At 43.4% G+C, this 15,210-nt stretch overlaps 1 protein-coding gene across 1 annotated transcript in view; it reads right to left on the bottom strand.

Moving 5' to 3' along the window:
• The window catches only part of tmeff1a (transmembrane protein with EGF-like and two follistatin-like domains 1a), a 234,534-nt gene that overhangs the window by 16,865 nt on the left and 202,459 nt on the right, over nucleotides 1–15,210 (bottom strand). The window contains exon 7 of the mRNA XM_039753991.1: nucleotides 10,247–10,312. Within this exon, the coding sequence (XP_039609925.1) occupies nucleotides 10,247–10,312 (66 nt within the window). The remainder of the gene's footprint in view (nucleotides 1–10,246; nucleotides 10,313–15,210) is intronic.

Below are 15,210 nucleotides of genomic sequence, written 5' to 3' on the forward strand. Positions count from 1 at the left end.
ACCCTCGCTCTTGAAAATTTTAGACCCATCTCTAACCTGCCTTTCTTAAGTAAAGTTCTGGAGAAGGCAGCCATTATGCAGTTAAATGACCACCTCAATAAACCTGCTATTCTTGATAAATTTCAGTCGGGTTTTAGAACAAATCACAGCACAGAAACTGCACTCGTTAAAGTAGTAAATGATTTGCGAGTGAATGCAGACAGAGGCCATTTATCTGTTCTCATCCTCTTAGATCTGAGTGCTGCATTTGACACCATTGATCACAATATTCTTAGAAATCGCCTTAGTCAATGGGTGGGCCTCTCTGGCAGGGTCTTAAATTGGTTTGAATCCTACCTGACAGGGAGAAAATATTTTGTTAGTTGTGAGAATTACAACTCAAAGACACATGATATCCTATATGGTGTTCCACAAGGCTCTATCCTGGGTCCGCTGCTCTTCTCAATCTACATGCTTCCGTTAGGTCAGATTATCTCAGGGCACAACGTGAGCTACCACAGCTATGCTGATGACACACAGCTGTACTTATCAATAGCACCTGATGACCCCGACTCTCTTGATTCACTAACACAATGTCTGACTTGTATCTCAGAATGGATGAATAGTAACTTTCTCAAGTTAAATAAAGAGAAAACTGAAATCTTAGTGATTAGCAATAATGGATACAATGAGGCTATTAGAAATAAACTGGATACATTAGGATTAAAAGTCAAGACGGAGGTAAAAAGCTTAGGGTAACTGTTGACTGTAATCTGAACTTTAAATCGCATATTAATCAGATCACTAGGACAGCATTTTTCACTTAAGAAACATAAGTAAAGTTAGACCTCTTATATCACTGAAAGATGCTGAGAAATTAGTTCACGCGTTTGTTTTCAGTCGACTAGATTACTGTAACGCACTCCTCTCAGGACTACCCAAAAAAGACATAAATCACTTGCAACGAGTGCAGAATGCAGCTGCTAGAATCCTAACTAGGAAAAGAAAATCCGAGCACATCACCCCAGTTTGATGTCACTACACTGGTTACCTGTGTCATTCAGGATTGACTTTAAAATTCTGCTTATGGTTTATAAAGCCTTAAATAATCTGCTCCATCTTATATATCGGAATGCCTGACACCTTATATTCCAAATCATAACCTCAGATCCTCAAATGAGTGTCTCCTTAGAATTCCAAAAGCTAAACTTAAAAGAAGTGGTGAGGCAGGCGGCCTTCTGCTGCTATGCACCTAAAATCTGGAATAGCCTGCCAATAGGAATTCACCAGGCTGATACAGTAAAGCACTTTAAAACACTGCTGAAAACACATTACTGTAACATGGCCTTTTTAGAACTTCACTGTAATTTAATCCTGATACTCTGTATCTCCAAGTCATTATAATAACTATTCATGGCGGCTCTAAAATCTGTACTAACCTCTACTCTCTCTTCTGTTTCCTTTTCCGGTGTCCTTTTGGTGGTGTCCTGTGCCACCACCACCTACTCAAAGCACCGCGATGTTCCAACAATGATGGGTGGATTAAAAGCCAGAAGTCTGTATGACCATCAACATCAAGTGACTCCATGAGAACCCTAACAACAAAGAGGACTACTGTGTCTCATTTATGTTAGGTAGAATGCCCAGAGGGGACTGGGTGGTCCCGTGGCCTGGAACCCCTGCAGATTTTAGTTTTTTTCTCCAGCCGCCTGGAGTTTTTTTTTTGTTTTTTCTGTCCACCCTGGCCATTGGACCTTACTCTTATTCTATGTTAATTAATGTTGACTTATTTTATTTTCTTACTGTGTCTTTTATTTTTCTATTCTTTATTATGTAAAGCACTTTGAGCTACAGTTTGTATGAAAATGTGCTATAGAAATAAATGTTGTTGTTGTTGTCTTCTGTGTGTCTCTCTCTCTTCAAGTCACTCAGTAGGATTGAGGTCTGGGCTCTGACTGGGTCGCTCCACAAGGCTGAGTTTGTTCTTCTGAAGCCATCGTGCTGTGGATTTGCTGCGATGTTTGGGCTCGTTGTTCTGTTGCATCACCCAGCCTCTTCTGAGCTTAAGTGGACGGACAGACACCCTCACATCATCCAGGAGTATTTGTTAATAAACTTGTGAATTCATTTTCCCCTCAATGATGGCAAGCTGTCCAGGCCCTGATGCAGCAAAGCAGGCCCAAATCCTGATGTTCCCTCCTCCACCATACTTTACTGTAGGGATGATGTTTTGATGTTGATATGCGGTGCCCTTTTTACACCAAATGAAGTTCTGCTTGTTCCTCCTAAATAGTTCAATTTTGGTTTATCACTCCACAAAACATTTTCTCAGTACCGTTGTGGAGTGTCCAGATGCTCTTTCACAAACTTCAGGCATTCATCAATGTTCTTTTTTGACAGCAGTGGCTTCCTTCTTGGTGTCCTGCCATGGACTCCTTTCTTGTTCAGTGTTTTTCTTATAGTTGACTCAGAGATGTTCGCCAGTTCTGATGACTTCTTCAAGTCCTTTGCTGTCACTCCAGGGTTCTTCTTTACCTCATTGCTGACTTGGCGTTGTGCTCTTGGGGTCATCTTGGCAGGGCGCCCACTTCTAGGCAGAGTAGCCACAATACCAAACCGTCTCCGTTTATAGACAACTTGCCTAACAGCAGACTGATGAATATCTCAAATCTCTGAGATGATTTTGTAACCCTTTCCAGCCTCATGTAGATGAACAATTCTCCATCGTAGCTCTTCTGACAGCTCTTTTGTGCGAGACGTGATTCTCATCTGGATATGCTTCTTGTCAAAAGCTCAAACTCCAACTTTATCGTGTTTATCATCAATCAGAGTCATTCTGGACCACCACACCTCTGAACTCGTCTCATTAAATGGACTCCACGTGTGCGAAATTCGGACGGCAATGAGCTTTTTAAAAAGTCCTTAGCTTAGGGTCCACTTACTTTTTCCAACCTTCAAGTTCACAGTTTGAAGGATTTATTCAATATGGTCAGAGAAGAGCCAAGCAAAATGACCCCTAACTAAAAAGATTACAATATGCAAGCTTTCGAGGCAACTCAGGCCCCTTCTTCAGGCGAGATGTAATTGATCCCCCCAAGCCTTGACTCTCAAAGAAGACAAAGAAAAAATTCCCTTGTAGGGAAAAAAAATGGAAGAAACCCTGGGAAAGGCAATTCAAAGAGAGAGAGACCCCTTTCCAGGTAGGCTGGGTGTCAAAAAAGGGGGTCTTTACACTACAATACACAGAACAGAACACAAGTCATCCTCGATATAATATAATAGTGCGATAGAAATACTGCAAGGACAGAACAGAATTCAAGAGACGATGATATCACATTTGAGGATTTGGATTGGTCCAGAGTCCTGGAGACCTCGGCCATCAAGCTGCCTCCCCCTATTGGCCATTCCACAGCTGAGTCAGTGCTGGACCAGCCAATCCACTGAATTCCTTCATGTTTGGCACACTTTATTGTGTTGTAGATTTCCGTTTAAATGGGCAAATTTGTCATTTTGGCCCCTCAATCTACACTCGATAAGCCATAATAACAAAGTGAAAGACATGTTCTCAGACAGGTCTATAAATGTATTGATAATCCGTAACCTCGGCCTGGCTCCAAATATATAAAAACAACTTTAACACTCTCAAAATAAAGTGCAAGCCCCAAAAGAGGAAGGATAACAGTAAACTCTTGGTATGCATTTACAGGGCAATGAAAGGGATCTTTAAAAAGCAGTGTGAAGATCAGCCCGGCCACAGATGTACGCAGGACACACACGTGTTATTTCCTTTCTTCTGTTACAGCACCGCACACGGTGCACCAATCAGCTACAACAGCTCAGTCCTTTCCTATTCTGTCTCTTTCTCTATTGTTCTGTTCTCCTGCCATCTCCACTCCTCTCTCGTAAGCTCTGTCCTCTGCCACCCGACTCCGGCTCTTCGAATGGAGTGAGGTGGCCTCTTTTATACTACACCCAGATGTGCTCCTCCATTAACTTCTGGCAGCACTTCCGAGTGTGGCGGAAGTGCTGCATTCCCGGCGCCACCCTGGCGGTAGCCATGGGCCCCCACACAGGGTTGAGCGTCCAAACCTCTGGCCTCTCGTGTCTCGGGGCAGATACTGCTCCTCTCCCGGTCCTTCCATTCTCCGGGTGTGCCGGCTAGACAAGGATGATTCACCGACACAAAAGAGGCACAAAGGGATGTGCCTAAAAGGTAATCGCAGAGCAAACCGGTCCCAATGGGTTAACCAAAAATCTAAATCCTTTAAAAGAGAACAAAAATAATCAAGAAAGCCGGATAATCTAACACAGAAAACAGAATAATCCACCAAACCAAAATGCCTGACTGCTGAATCCTGCATCTCGCTGGAATATAAAGCCAGAAGGAGGAGCCAGCAGCAGTGACATCAGAGTGGCCCCACCTCCTGGGGCTCCACCCACAAAGAATAAGAAACAAAAGCACATGTAATAGCACAGCATATAATAATAGTCACAATAGAAAATACATAAAGATATGATGATAATAAACCAGAAGATATCATCCATCCATCCATTATCCTAACTACAGGGTCACGGGGGTCTGCTGGAGCCAATCTGAGCCAACACAGGGCGCAAGGCAGGGAACAAACTCTGGGCAGGGCATCAGCCCACCGCAGGGCGCACACACACAGTAACACATACATTTATAACAGCCAGTCACCGTGGAGCCTCACTACATCTATTGATTGTCTGCCGCTGATGTTGTCTTCTGCACTATTCTCTGTCGTCTTCTTTGTCTTTCGGCTGCTCACGTTAGGTGTTACCACAGTGGATCCTCTTCTTCCATCTCTTCCTGTCCTCTTCATCTTGCTCTGTCACACCTGCATGTCCTCTCTCATCACATCCATAAACCTTCTCTTAGGCCTTCCTCTCCTCCTCTTGCCTGGCAGCTCTATCCTTAGCGTCCTTCTCCCAGTATGCCCAGCATCGCTCCTCTGCACATGTCCAAACCAATACCATCTCACCTCTCTGACTTTGTGTCCCAACCGTCCAACCTAAGCTTACCCTCTAATGTCCTCATTCCTAATCCTGTCCATCCTCGTCACACCCAATGCAAATCTTAACATCTTTAACTCTGCCACCTCCGTCTGTGTCTCCTGTGCCACCGTCTCCAGCCTATATAACATAGCTGGTCTCACTACCATCCTGTAGACCTTCACTGTCACTCCCGTCTGTCAAAAATCACTCCTGACACTCTTCTCCACCCACTCCACCCTGCCTGTTTCCAGTCCTTATAACATAGCTGGTCAAACTGCTAAAAACACTTTACTGTAACATGGCTTTCTCATAACTTCATTTCAGTTTAATCCTGATGCTCTGTATATTCAATTCATTATCATAACTATTCATGGTGGCTCCACAATCCGTACCAACCCCTACTTTCTCTTCTGTTCTTTTCCCGGTTTTCTGTGGTGCTGATCTGCACCACCACCACCTGAACAAAGCCACCGTGATGTCCTTCCATTGATGGATTAAAGGCCAGAAGTCCACATGACCGTCATCATCAAGTTCTTCCATGTGAACCCTGAATACCATGAGGACTGATTGAGGTCATTGATGTGAGGTAGAGGGGGCTGGGTGGTCTCGCGGCCTCAGACCCCCTGCAGATTTTATTTTTTCTCCAGCCGTCTGGAGTTTTTTTCCTGGCCATCAGACCTTACTTTTATTCTATGTTAATGAGATTTGTCTTATTTTTCTTATTTATTTATTTTGTCTCTTTTCTCTTTCTTCATCATGTAAAGCACTTTGAGCTCATTATTTGTATGAAAATGTGCGACAGAAATAAATGTTGTTGTTGTTGTACCCTCCTGTAGACCTTCCCTTTCACTCCCGTCTGTTACAAGTCACTCCTGACACTCTTCTCCTACCCTGCCTGCACTCTCTTCTTCACTTCTCTTCCACAATTCCCATTACTCAGTACTGTTGATCCCAAGTATTTAAACTCCTCCACCTTCACCAACTCGACTCCCCTCATCCTCACCATTCCACTGACCTCATGTATTCTGTCTTGGTGGTCCTACTGACCTTCATTCCTCTCCTCTCCTCTCATATCTCCACCTCTCCAGGGTCTCCTCAGCCTGCAGATCACAATGTCATCAGCAAACATCGCAGTCCACGGGGACTCCTGTCTAATCTCGTCTGTCAGCCTGTCCATCACCATTACAAATAAGAAAGGGCTCAGAGCTGATCCCTGATGTCATCCCACCTCCGTCACTCCTACTGCAGACCTCACCACCGTCACACTTCTCTCATACATATCCTGTGCCACTCTTACGTACTTCTCTGCCACTCCCGACTTCCTCATCCAATACCACAGCTCCTCTCTCGTCACCCTGTCATTTGCTTTCTTCAGGTTGTCAGGGATGCCAGGGGCAATGACCCAGCCGGGATGCCTTGAGGGACCGGAAGAGGGTCAATGCCCACCCTGGATCACGTGGGGGCTGCCTTCCTGGTTGCTTTGGGGACCACAGGTAGAGGGCTTGGAAGCCCAACCCTGTAGGGACCCATGGTCACCGCCAGGGGGAACCCCAATGCCTTGGGGACCCTGGACCTCAGCACTTCCGCCACACCAGGAAGTGCTGGGGGGAAGAAGAAGAGGGACACCCGAAGAGCTTCCGGGAGAACACACTGGGGCGTGTCCAGGGAGGAATGCCGGGACACACCTGGAGCTCATCCGGGATAATATAAAAGGGGCCGTCTCCCGTCAGTCGAGGCTGGAGAAGAGAGAGGAGGCGGCCCGAAGGAGAAGGCATTGTGTGTTGGCCAGGACTTTGGGGTTTGTGTGAACATTGTATATAATTGTAAATAAACGTGTGGTGGTGGAAAACAACACGTCTGCCTGTCTGTGCCCGGTCCGCGTCCACAAGGTCCACAAAGACACAATGCAACTCCTTCTGTTCTTCTCTCTACTTCTCCATCAACATCTTCAGAGCAAACATCACATCTGTGGTGCTCTTTCATGGCATGAAACCATCCTGTGGCTCGCTTATTATCACCTCACTTCTTATCTGAGCTTCCACTACTCTGTCCCATAACTTCATGCTGTGGCTCATTAATTCCATAAACCTTTGTAATGGTGTGGGAACATTAAGTTCGAGATGACAGCCATTTACTCCTGGCATCAACTCGCATGCCATGTTCATGAGTCACTAAGGTCACTTGTTATGCCCATCCCAATGCTCAGTTAAACACATAATGATGCGAGATATGCCAGGCTTACACCTCACACTGCCAACCACATGACTCACTGGAATGGAGAATGTGGGCGTGTAAGGGTGTACCTAATAAAGTGGCCACTCTCTGTATGCCAAAAATGAGTCAGAAAAGCAGTAGCTGCTGGCTGTCTGTGATGGACCAAAGAAAGCCTTGGAAAATAGAAAGTGCAAAAATATCCATAAGTCAGAAACCAAAGGTCCGAGGGGTCACCCGCCCTGCAATACCATCAAAGCGCCCGCTAAACTGTCCCAGAAGTGCCATGTGACCTGAAAAGTGTGGCTTTTAATTGGTTAGAAGATCTGGCCAAGCTTTGCTGAATCGATGTGGCACTTGATTGACAATCAGGTTTGTCTCTCTGCTTCCATCACCGACTACAGCAAAGAGAACGGCTCTGGTTGGCAGTTTATCTTCATGAAAATCAGGTGTGCGTTAAACTGAACAAACGCACAGGTGAGGCCGTGAAGCTTCATTCTCAAAGCCACACAGTCGCTCTGGGAGCGGGCACCTCTGGCTCCACACAGACAGACGTGGCACCCTGACGTTTTTAATTTACTTCTCTGCGAGCCTCTGCAAACTCACAGAGAGCAACTGGGGCTTAAGAGATTAGCGGACCGCCGAACGGCAGGGCAGCAGCAGCCAGGCACAGCAGTCGCAACTGACTGACGGGCACCTCTGGCATCAAAGTCGGGGGAGAAATCAGATAGAAGTCGATGGATAGCGGGCGATACGAAGAAAAAAAAATCTAAGACTGAATTAGGAGCTAAGAAAAGAAATGAATCTCGCTATCAAAAAATAATAAAAGCAACGAATTACTGAACAAAAAATGAAAGCAGAATCAAGCAAATGCAGAAGAGACAAACAAATAAAGGACAAAATACTGGATAACAGAAAGGAAAAGTACTCTGTGATACGCAGAAAACATGGACACGGGAATCAATACGTAAGGAGACATGCGAGTCATGAAATAAATGATAAGAGATTGACAGGGAATATAGAGAGAAAAAAGACAATAGACAGGCAGAGAGACAGACAGGGGGCTGTGTTACATACACACATACATTAATGGCACTAGATAACAGATTAAGATGGATACAAAGAAAATACAATATATAATGCAGATGATATGCAAAGTATTAGGTACATGGATATGAAAGAAAAAGTATTACATAAATAGATTATAGATAGATAAATAAAAGGAACTACATGATAGATAGATAGATAGATAGATAGATAGATAGATAGATAGATAGATATGAAAGGCACTATATAATAGATAGATAGAGAGAATGAAAGGCACTATATGACAGATAGATAGATAGATAGATAGATAGATAGATAGATAGAAGAAAGGCACTCTATGATAAATAGATAAATGGATAGATAGAAAGAAAGAAAGGCACTATATGATAGATAGATAGATAGATAGATAGATAGATAGATAGATAGATAGATAGATAGATAGATAGATCTCAATCAACCTTCACCCCTCAACCTGAACAAGTGGGTTCAGTAAACACTCAATCTACAAAATGCGGGGTTATCAGGCCATCTTCAAGACCCCAATAAGTGTCAGAAGGCTGTAAGCATACAGTTTGCCAAAGGGGTCTCATTTCATTTTCCTGTGAATATTAGAAATCTCCACCTCTTGATACGTCCATTATGATTTTGAATATAGTGCCTTTGAAAGTGATTCCTACTCCAAAACAGCTTAACTCACAGAAGGACATCCATCTATCCATCCATTTTCCAACCCGCTATATCCAAACTACAGGGTCACGAGGGTCTGCTGGAGCCAATCCCAGCCAACACAGGGCGCAAGGCAGGAAACAAACCCCGGGCAGGGCGCCAGCCCACTGCAGGGCACAGAAGGACCTATTGCTTTTAAATTTGTTTCAGACTCTAAGGTTGTGAATTCAAATCCCACCACTGACTTTGTATGACCCTCAGCAAGTCACCTACCTTTGTGCTACTAGGAAAGAAAAAAACAAAAGAAAACAGAAGAAATATAACTAATTGTAGCTTAAATGTCACCTTGGATGAAGGTGTTGGTCAAATAAAAAGTAATAGAAAGTTCTCATATAGCGCCCTTAAAGACAATCCTCATCACACAGCCTGCGTTGGTAAATCCTACTGACTCTGCCTGATTAAATGAACCAACCTGCGTGCTCCGGATGGACAGACATGACTAACATCAAATGATGGCCGTGTGCCAGTGTGGACCACGAGGGACCCCTTTTGAGATGCACTACAGCTCTGTGAGATGTTTATTTTGTTGGTTTCAGATTGTCACATCAGGCGTGACCCACAACTTTCCGACGCCATCTGAAAGCCGAAACCTGAGGTTGTACCAGAGCCAGATGAGGGGCAGCGGGCCTGAAAATGTTCAACAAGCCAAAGCAGCAGGATCATCTTTATATGCACCACAGTGCCACCCTATGACACTGCTCAGGACCCACAAGAAGTGCTTTGAGTATTGGAAAGGCACTATACAAACACAAATTATTATTACTAATAAAAAGGTAGTGGAGCATAAAGACAGTAGAGGGGTTTCACTGGATATTCTATAGCACCATTCAAGGGCACTGCCATACCAGACTGGGTTTGTTCAATGGGGTAGGTACCCACAAAACTTTCTAACCAAATTCCCCAAGATGGCTGACCATCCCTACTATTGTGGATCACCACCCCTTTTATATCACTTTACTCCATAATAGAAGATGAATGCTTTTGGGTTGGTATTTTTACTTTTTTTAATATTACCAAATAACAGACATCCCCTGTAAAATGGGCACCACTGGCTCAATCCACAAAGCACAGGATAAGCAGCACTAGACCATCTCCCATCCAGCCATTTTCTCAGCTTCATGGAGAGCAGACATTTATGTGAGTGCAGGGCCCAGACCCAAACTCACAGGGCAGGTTGTCAGCCTCACCCCCTGCACATGCCCACTCTCTTTCATATTGGTGCCTGTCATCATGGCAGCATGAACACATCCAGATTGATACACCTTACCTTTAATTTCGGGCCGATACTGAATTCCTTCATCCTTTTTGCCAGATAACAATTTATCTTCCTTTTCTGTTGAGAAGGAAACAAAAAAAGAAAGACACAGAAATGGTAAATGAAAAAATTCTCATTTTCATTGTTTCAATTCAAGGTCTCCTGCCATCCAAATACCCACCTTGCACATTAACGGCCTTTCATATTCACACTCCGCTTTACATGTCCATTTATTTTTAAGTGTTTAACCATTCAGACAAGCAGAAAATGTGACAGAGTGACCACACGTGTGTGTGTGTGTAATCACAAGCAGCACTAGTTTTATATAGCGCCTTTCAAGTCAGCTCCCATGCCAAAGCACTTCAATTGGTTACCAGGAATGGCAAGAATGTTTACTGATTGTATAGTGCCTTACATATTTACTGATCTTTATCTCATAATTGTGTCTTACTTAAATACTTACTTAAAAATCTCTAGGTCTCTCTCCCTTATCTACAGCATTTTAAATTCCACCTTTCAGTTATACAGTGTGCTATATATTAATCTGTGCCTTTTATATCCATAGATTATATAGTGCATTTTATAGCATCTGTTATACAGTCAGGACGGCACGGTGGCACAGTGGGTAGCGCTGCTGCCTCGCAGTTCGGAGACCCGGGTTCACTTCCCAGGTCCTCCATGCGTGGAGTTTGCATGTTCTCCCCGTGTCTGCGTGGATTTCCTCCCACAGTCCAAAGACATGCAGGTTAGGTGTATTGGTGATCCTAAATTGTCCCTAGTGTGGGCTTGGTGTGTGTGCCCTGTGGTGGGCTAGCGCCCTGCCTGGGGTTTGTTTCCTGCCTTGCGCCATGTGTTGGCTGGGATTGGCTCCAGCAGACCCCTGTGACCCTGTAGTTAGGATATAGTGTGTTGGGTAATGGATGGATTGATGGATGTTATACAGTCACTCCTATCTATTGATATAAATGCTTTATCTACAATATAGTGTCCTTTAGAATCTTCCTGTCAGATGGTAACTTACATATCTGTTATATAGTGCCTTTCATGTTTATCTGTTATTATATCAGAAAACTTCAATAATCAAGATGAGAACAGGCCATTCAGACCAAAGCTCACCAGTCCTATCCACTTCATTCATCTAAAATAACATCAGATTTAGGATATCAGATTTAGGATAGATAGATAGATAGATAGATAGATAGATAGATAGATTAAAGGCACTATATAATAGATAGATAGATAGATAGATAGATAGATAGATAGATAGATAGATAGATAGATAGATAGATAGATAGATAGATTAAAGGCACTAAATGATAGATAGATAGATAGATAGATAGATAGTATAATAGATAGATAGATAGATAGATAGATAGATAGATAGATAGATAGATAGATAGATAGATAGATAGATAGATTAAAGGCACTAAATGATAGATAGATAGAATGATAGATAGATAGATAGATAGATAGATAGATAGATAGATAGATAGATAGATAGATAGATAGATAGATAGATTAAAGGCACTAAATGATAGATAGATAGATAGATAGATAGATAGATAGATAGATAGATAGATAGATAGATAGATAGATTAAAGGCACTATATAATAGATAGATAGATAGATAGATAGATAGATAGATAGATAGATAGATAGATAGATAGAGAGATGAAAGGCACTATATAATAGATAGATAGATAGATAGATAGATAGATAGATAGATAGATAGATAGATAGATAGATAGATAGATAGATAGATAGAAAGGCAATATATGATAGATAGATAGATAGATAGATAGATAGATAGATAGATAGATAGATAGATAGATAGATAGATAGAATGAAAGGCACTATATGATAGATAGATAGATAGATAGATAGATAGATAGATAGATAGATAGTGTGGCAGATGGCTGGGGATGACCAGGAGGACCGGAGGAGGGCTTACGTCTCCCACAAACCACATGGGGGTGACCACCCTGGTACCTATGGGGACCACGGGTACAGAGCTTTGAAGCTCAACCCTGTAGGGGCACGTGGTCACCGCCAGGGGGCGCCCCAATGCCTTTGGAGTACTTGGACCTCAGCACTTACACCACACCCGAAAGTGCTGGGGGGAAGACGAGCAGGGACACCTGGAGTGCTTCCGGTTGCACAGCTGGCACTTCCGCCACACTGCGGAGTGCCGGCGGAGGATTGTCGGAAGGGACCTGGAGCACATCCAGGTGATTATAAAAGGGGCCGCCTCCCTCCATACGATGGCTGGAGTCAGGAGAGAAGGAGACGAGGTCTTGGAGGATGCAAGGAGGCGGCCTGAAGAGAGTGAGGCATTTGGTTATTGGCCTGGACTTTTGGGGACTTTGGGGGTTGTGGAGCACTTATAATTGTAAATAATGCATAATAAATATTATTGTGGGTGAGTTGAACGTGTCTGTCTGTCTGTGTCCGGGTCAGATTCCACAATAGACATGAAAGGCACTATATAATAGATAGATAGATAGATAGATAGAATGAAAGACACTATATAAGACATAGATAGAAAGATAGATAGATAGATAGATAGATAGATAGATAGATAGATAGATAGATAGATAGATAGATAGATAGATAAGGCACTATATAATAGAGATATCGATAGATTGACAGAAAAGGCCCAGTATAACAGAGATAGATGGCTAAGGCACTATATGACATAGAAGTACAGACAGAGGTGACTATAAAAGGCGCCATATAGTGAATGATTCCCATTATTGCTATGTTAACCCCACTGTATGTGTGTTTGCCCTGTGACAGACTGGCACCTTATCCATGTGTTCACCCTTACGCTGGCTGGGATAGTCCCCACGTTCCACATGACCCTGCCCTGGGTAAACGTGTTTGAAAAATGTATGGATGGAGGGAAGGCACTCTATAATCGACAGATAGATGGAGCTCAGAAGGGTAAAATGTAAAAATAAATTTAAATAGGAACAGACTTCCTGTATACCCTAAATAGACAGATTCATGGTTAGTAAAGGCACTATATAAGAGGTCGGTAGACAGACAGGACTCAAGCACTGCTCTCTGCTCCAACAGAGTGACTGCAGCCTCCTTTCTCATCAATCCAAAATAGCCCAAAAGCCCCCCGTTTGGCTGGTGGTCTCCCACAGGTGCAGCTGCACTTTAAATATTCTCGGCTTTTCAATCAGCTACTTGTCAGTGCAGCAGCCCTGGCGCCATCTGCTCATGTTTGTCATTCTATTTCCGTCAAGACTCACAGCCCCCAGAGTTTGCTTTTGCCTGCAGGAACCGCAAGACGAGCTCTCGAGTCCCGGTAAGCAGACTTACAGAAAGACCAGAATTGTGGTGGACATGAAGTCGCTGCGAGGGAAACACAATAATGTTAATAAAGTGCTGAAGTAAGATTAAAACTGGGCACATGTTGGCACGGCCACCTTGGTCAGCAACACCGATTCCATAGTCCTCGCACACAGACCTGGTATGGGCTGAGGTGGAAGTTCTCAAGCACACAGAAGTCTGGTCAGTGAAGGGGTCTCAAACATGACATGTCCTACACGCACAGAGAGGCTGATCTGATCTGAGAACTGTGTCAGCAGGACTGTGTGAATTCTGTGTGAAATATGCTGTGTGTGGGCACTCCCTGCCATCACCTGGGGGTCCTGTCCAGGGTCACTTTCTGCCTTGTACTCACTGCTAACCCAGGGAGAGACGACAGTTTCAATCACTTTTACTCAAACCACATATCCAGGTGTGAGCTCAGACATGTTTAATGACTGGTCGAGGACACGGAGTGACCTTGTGACTTTATATGGTGCCAATTCCAAGACACTATACAGGGGCAGTAACCGCTGTTTGCATCACTGTATAAGGTGGACCCTGGCAAGTCAGGTGGCACAGTTCATGCATGAAAATTCAGCTCAGATGTCATTCTGTGGGTTGCAACTTTCCTATGTCTGAAACCCCAGGGGGCAGCACTGTCTACGACTTTTTAACTCAGATAAGACACAGTGACGTGATGACAATGTGCCAGTCTATTGGTGCTTGCTCTTGAGCAACAACTTTGACTTTTACAGTAACTTTTATTGTGTGGTTTGGGCAGAGTTTTGCCTTTGTGTGTTGACGTGAGCATAACGGGATACGAAAGGAAAAAGAAAATAACCAGAATCCCCTCACCTCCCCTTAACCTGTTTCACCATGCAGCCTGTTACAGCAGCATTAAGGGGCAAAGCAAGAAACGATCCTGAACAGGGCAAGGAGAGGACTGCTGTGAAAATACAGGGTGTACTGTTTAGGCTGGCATGGTGGGCACAGGCAGAGATATGCCCACCAAAATGAATCAAAGTCTGCAAGGTGATCTGTGATGTGATAGGCTGACCTAAAGAGGCGTGATGTCATACAGAAGAAGAGGGGTGCTATTGGTGGAAATGAAATACACTATAGGGTGGTCCAGATCCAATTATGCAATTTTCATTACACTTATCAAGTTTATTACACAGAAAATCACCCAAAAAATCCCGGAGCATCGAGAAGTGTGCGAACTGACGACATGAAGAATCGTCTTCGCGCCAAACTGGAATCATCCCCCCATAAATCAAAGTCATCCAGACGATCTGGATCTGCATAATTAGATCTGGACCACCCTTTATAGCACAGACATGAAAGGCACTATATAAATAAATAGATATGAAACAAGCAAGTTAACAAAAATGAATTACATAGACAGATAGATATGAAAAGCACTATATGATAGATAGATGTTAAAGGCATTATATGATAGATACAGTAGATAAAACGAAAGGCACTATATAATGATAGATACATAGATAAATATGAAATGAAAGGCACTATATAATAGATAGAGTAGATAAAATGAGAGGCACTATATAATGATAGATAGATAGATAGATAGATAGATAGATAGATAGATAGATAGATAGATAGATAGATAAACATGTGAAAGGCTCTGTCACATA

The sequence above is a fragment of the Polypterus senegalus genome, chromosome 5 (genome assembly GCF_016835505.1).
Source record: "Polypterus senegalus isolate Bchr_013 chromosome 5, ASM1683550v1, whole genome shotgun sequence".
NCBI lineage: Eukaryota > Metazoa > Chordata > Cladistia > Polypteriformes > Polypteridae > Polypterus > Polypterus senegalus.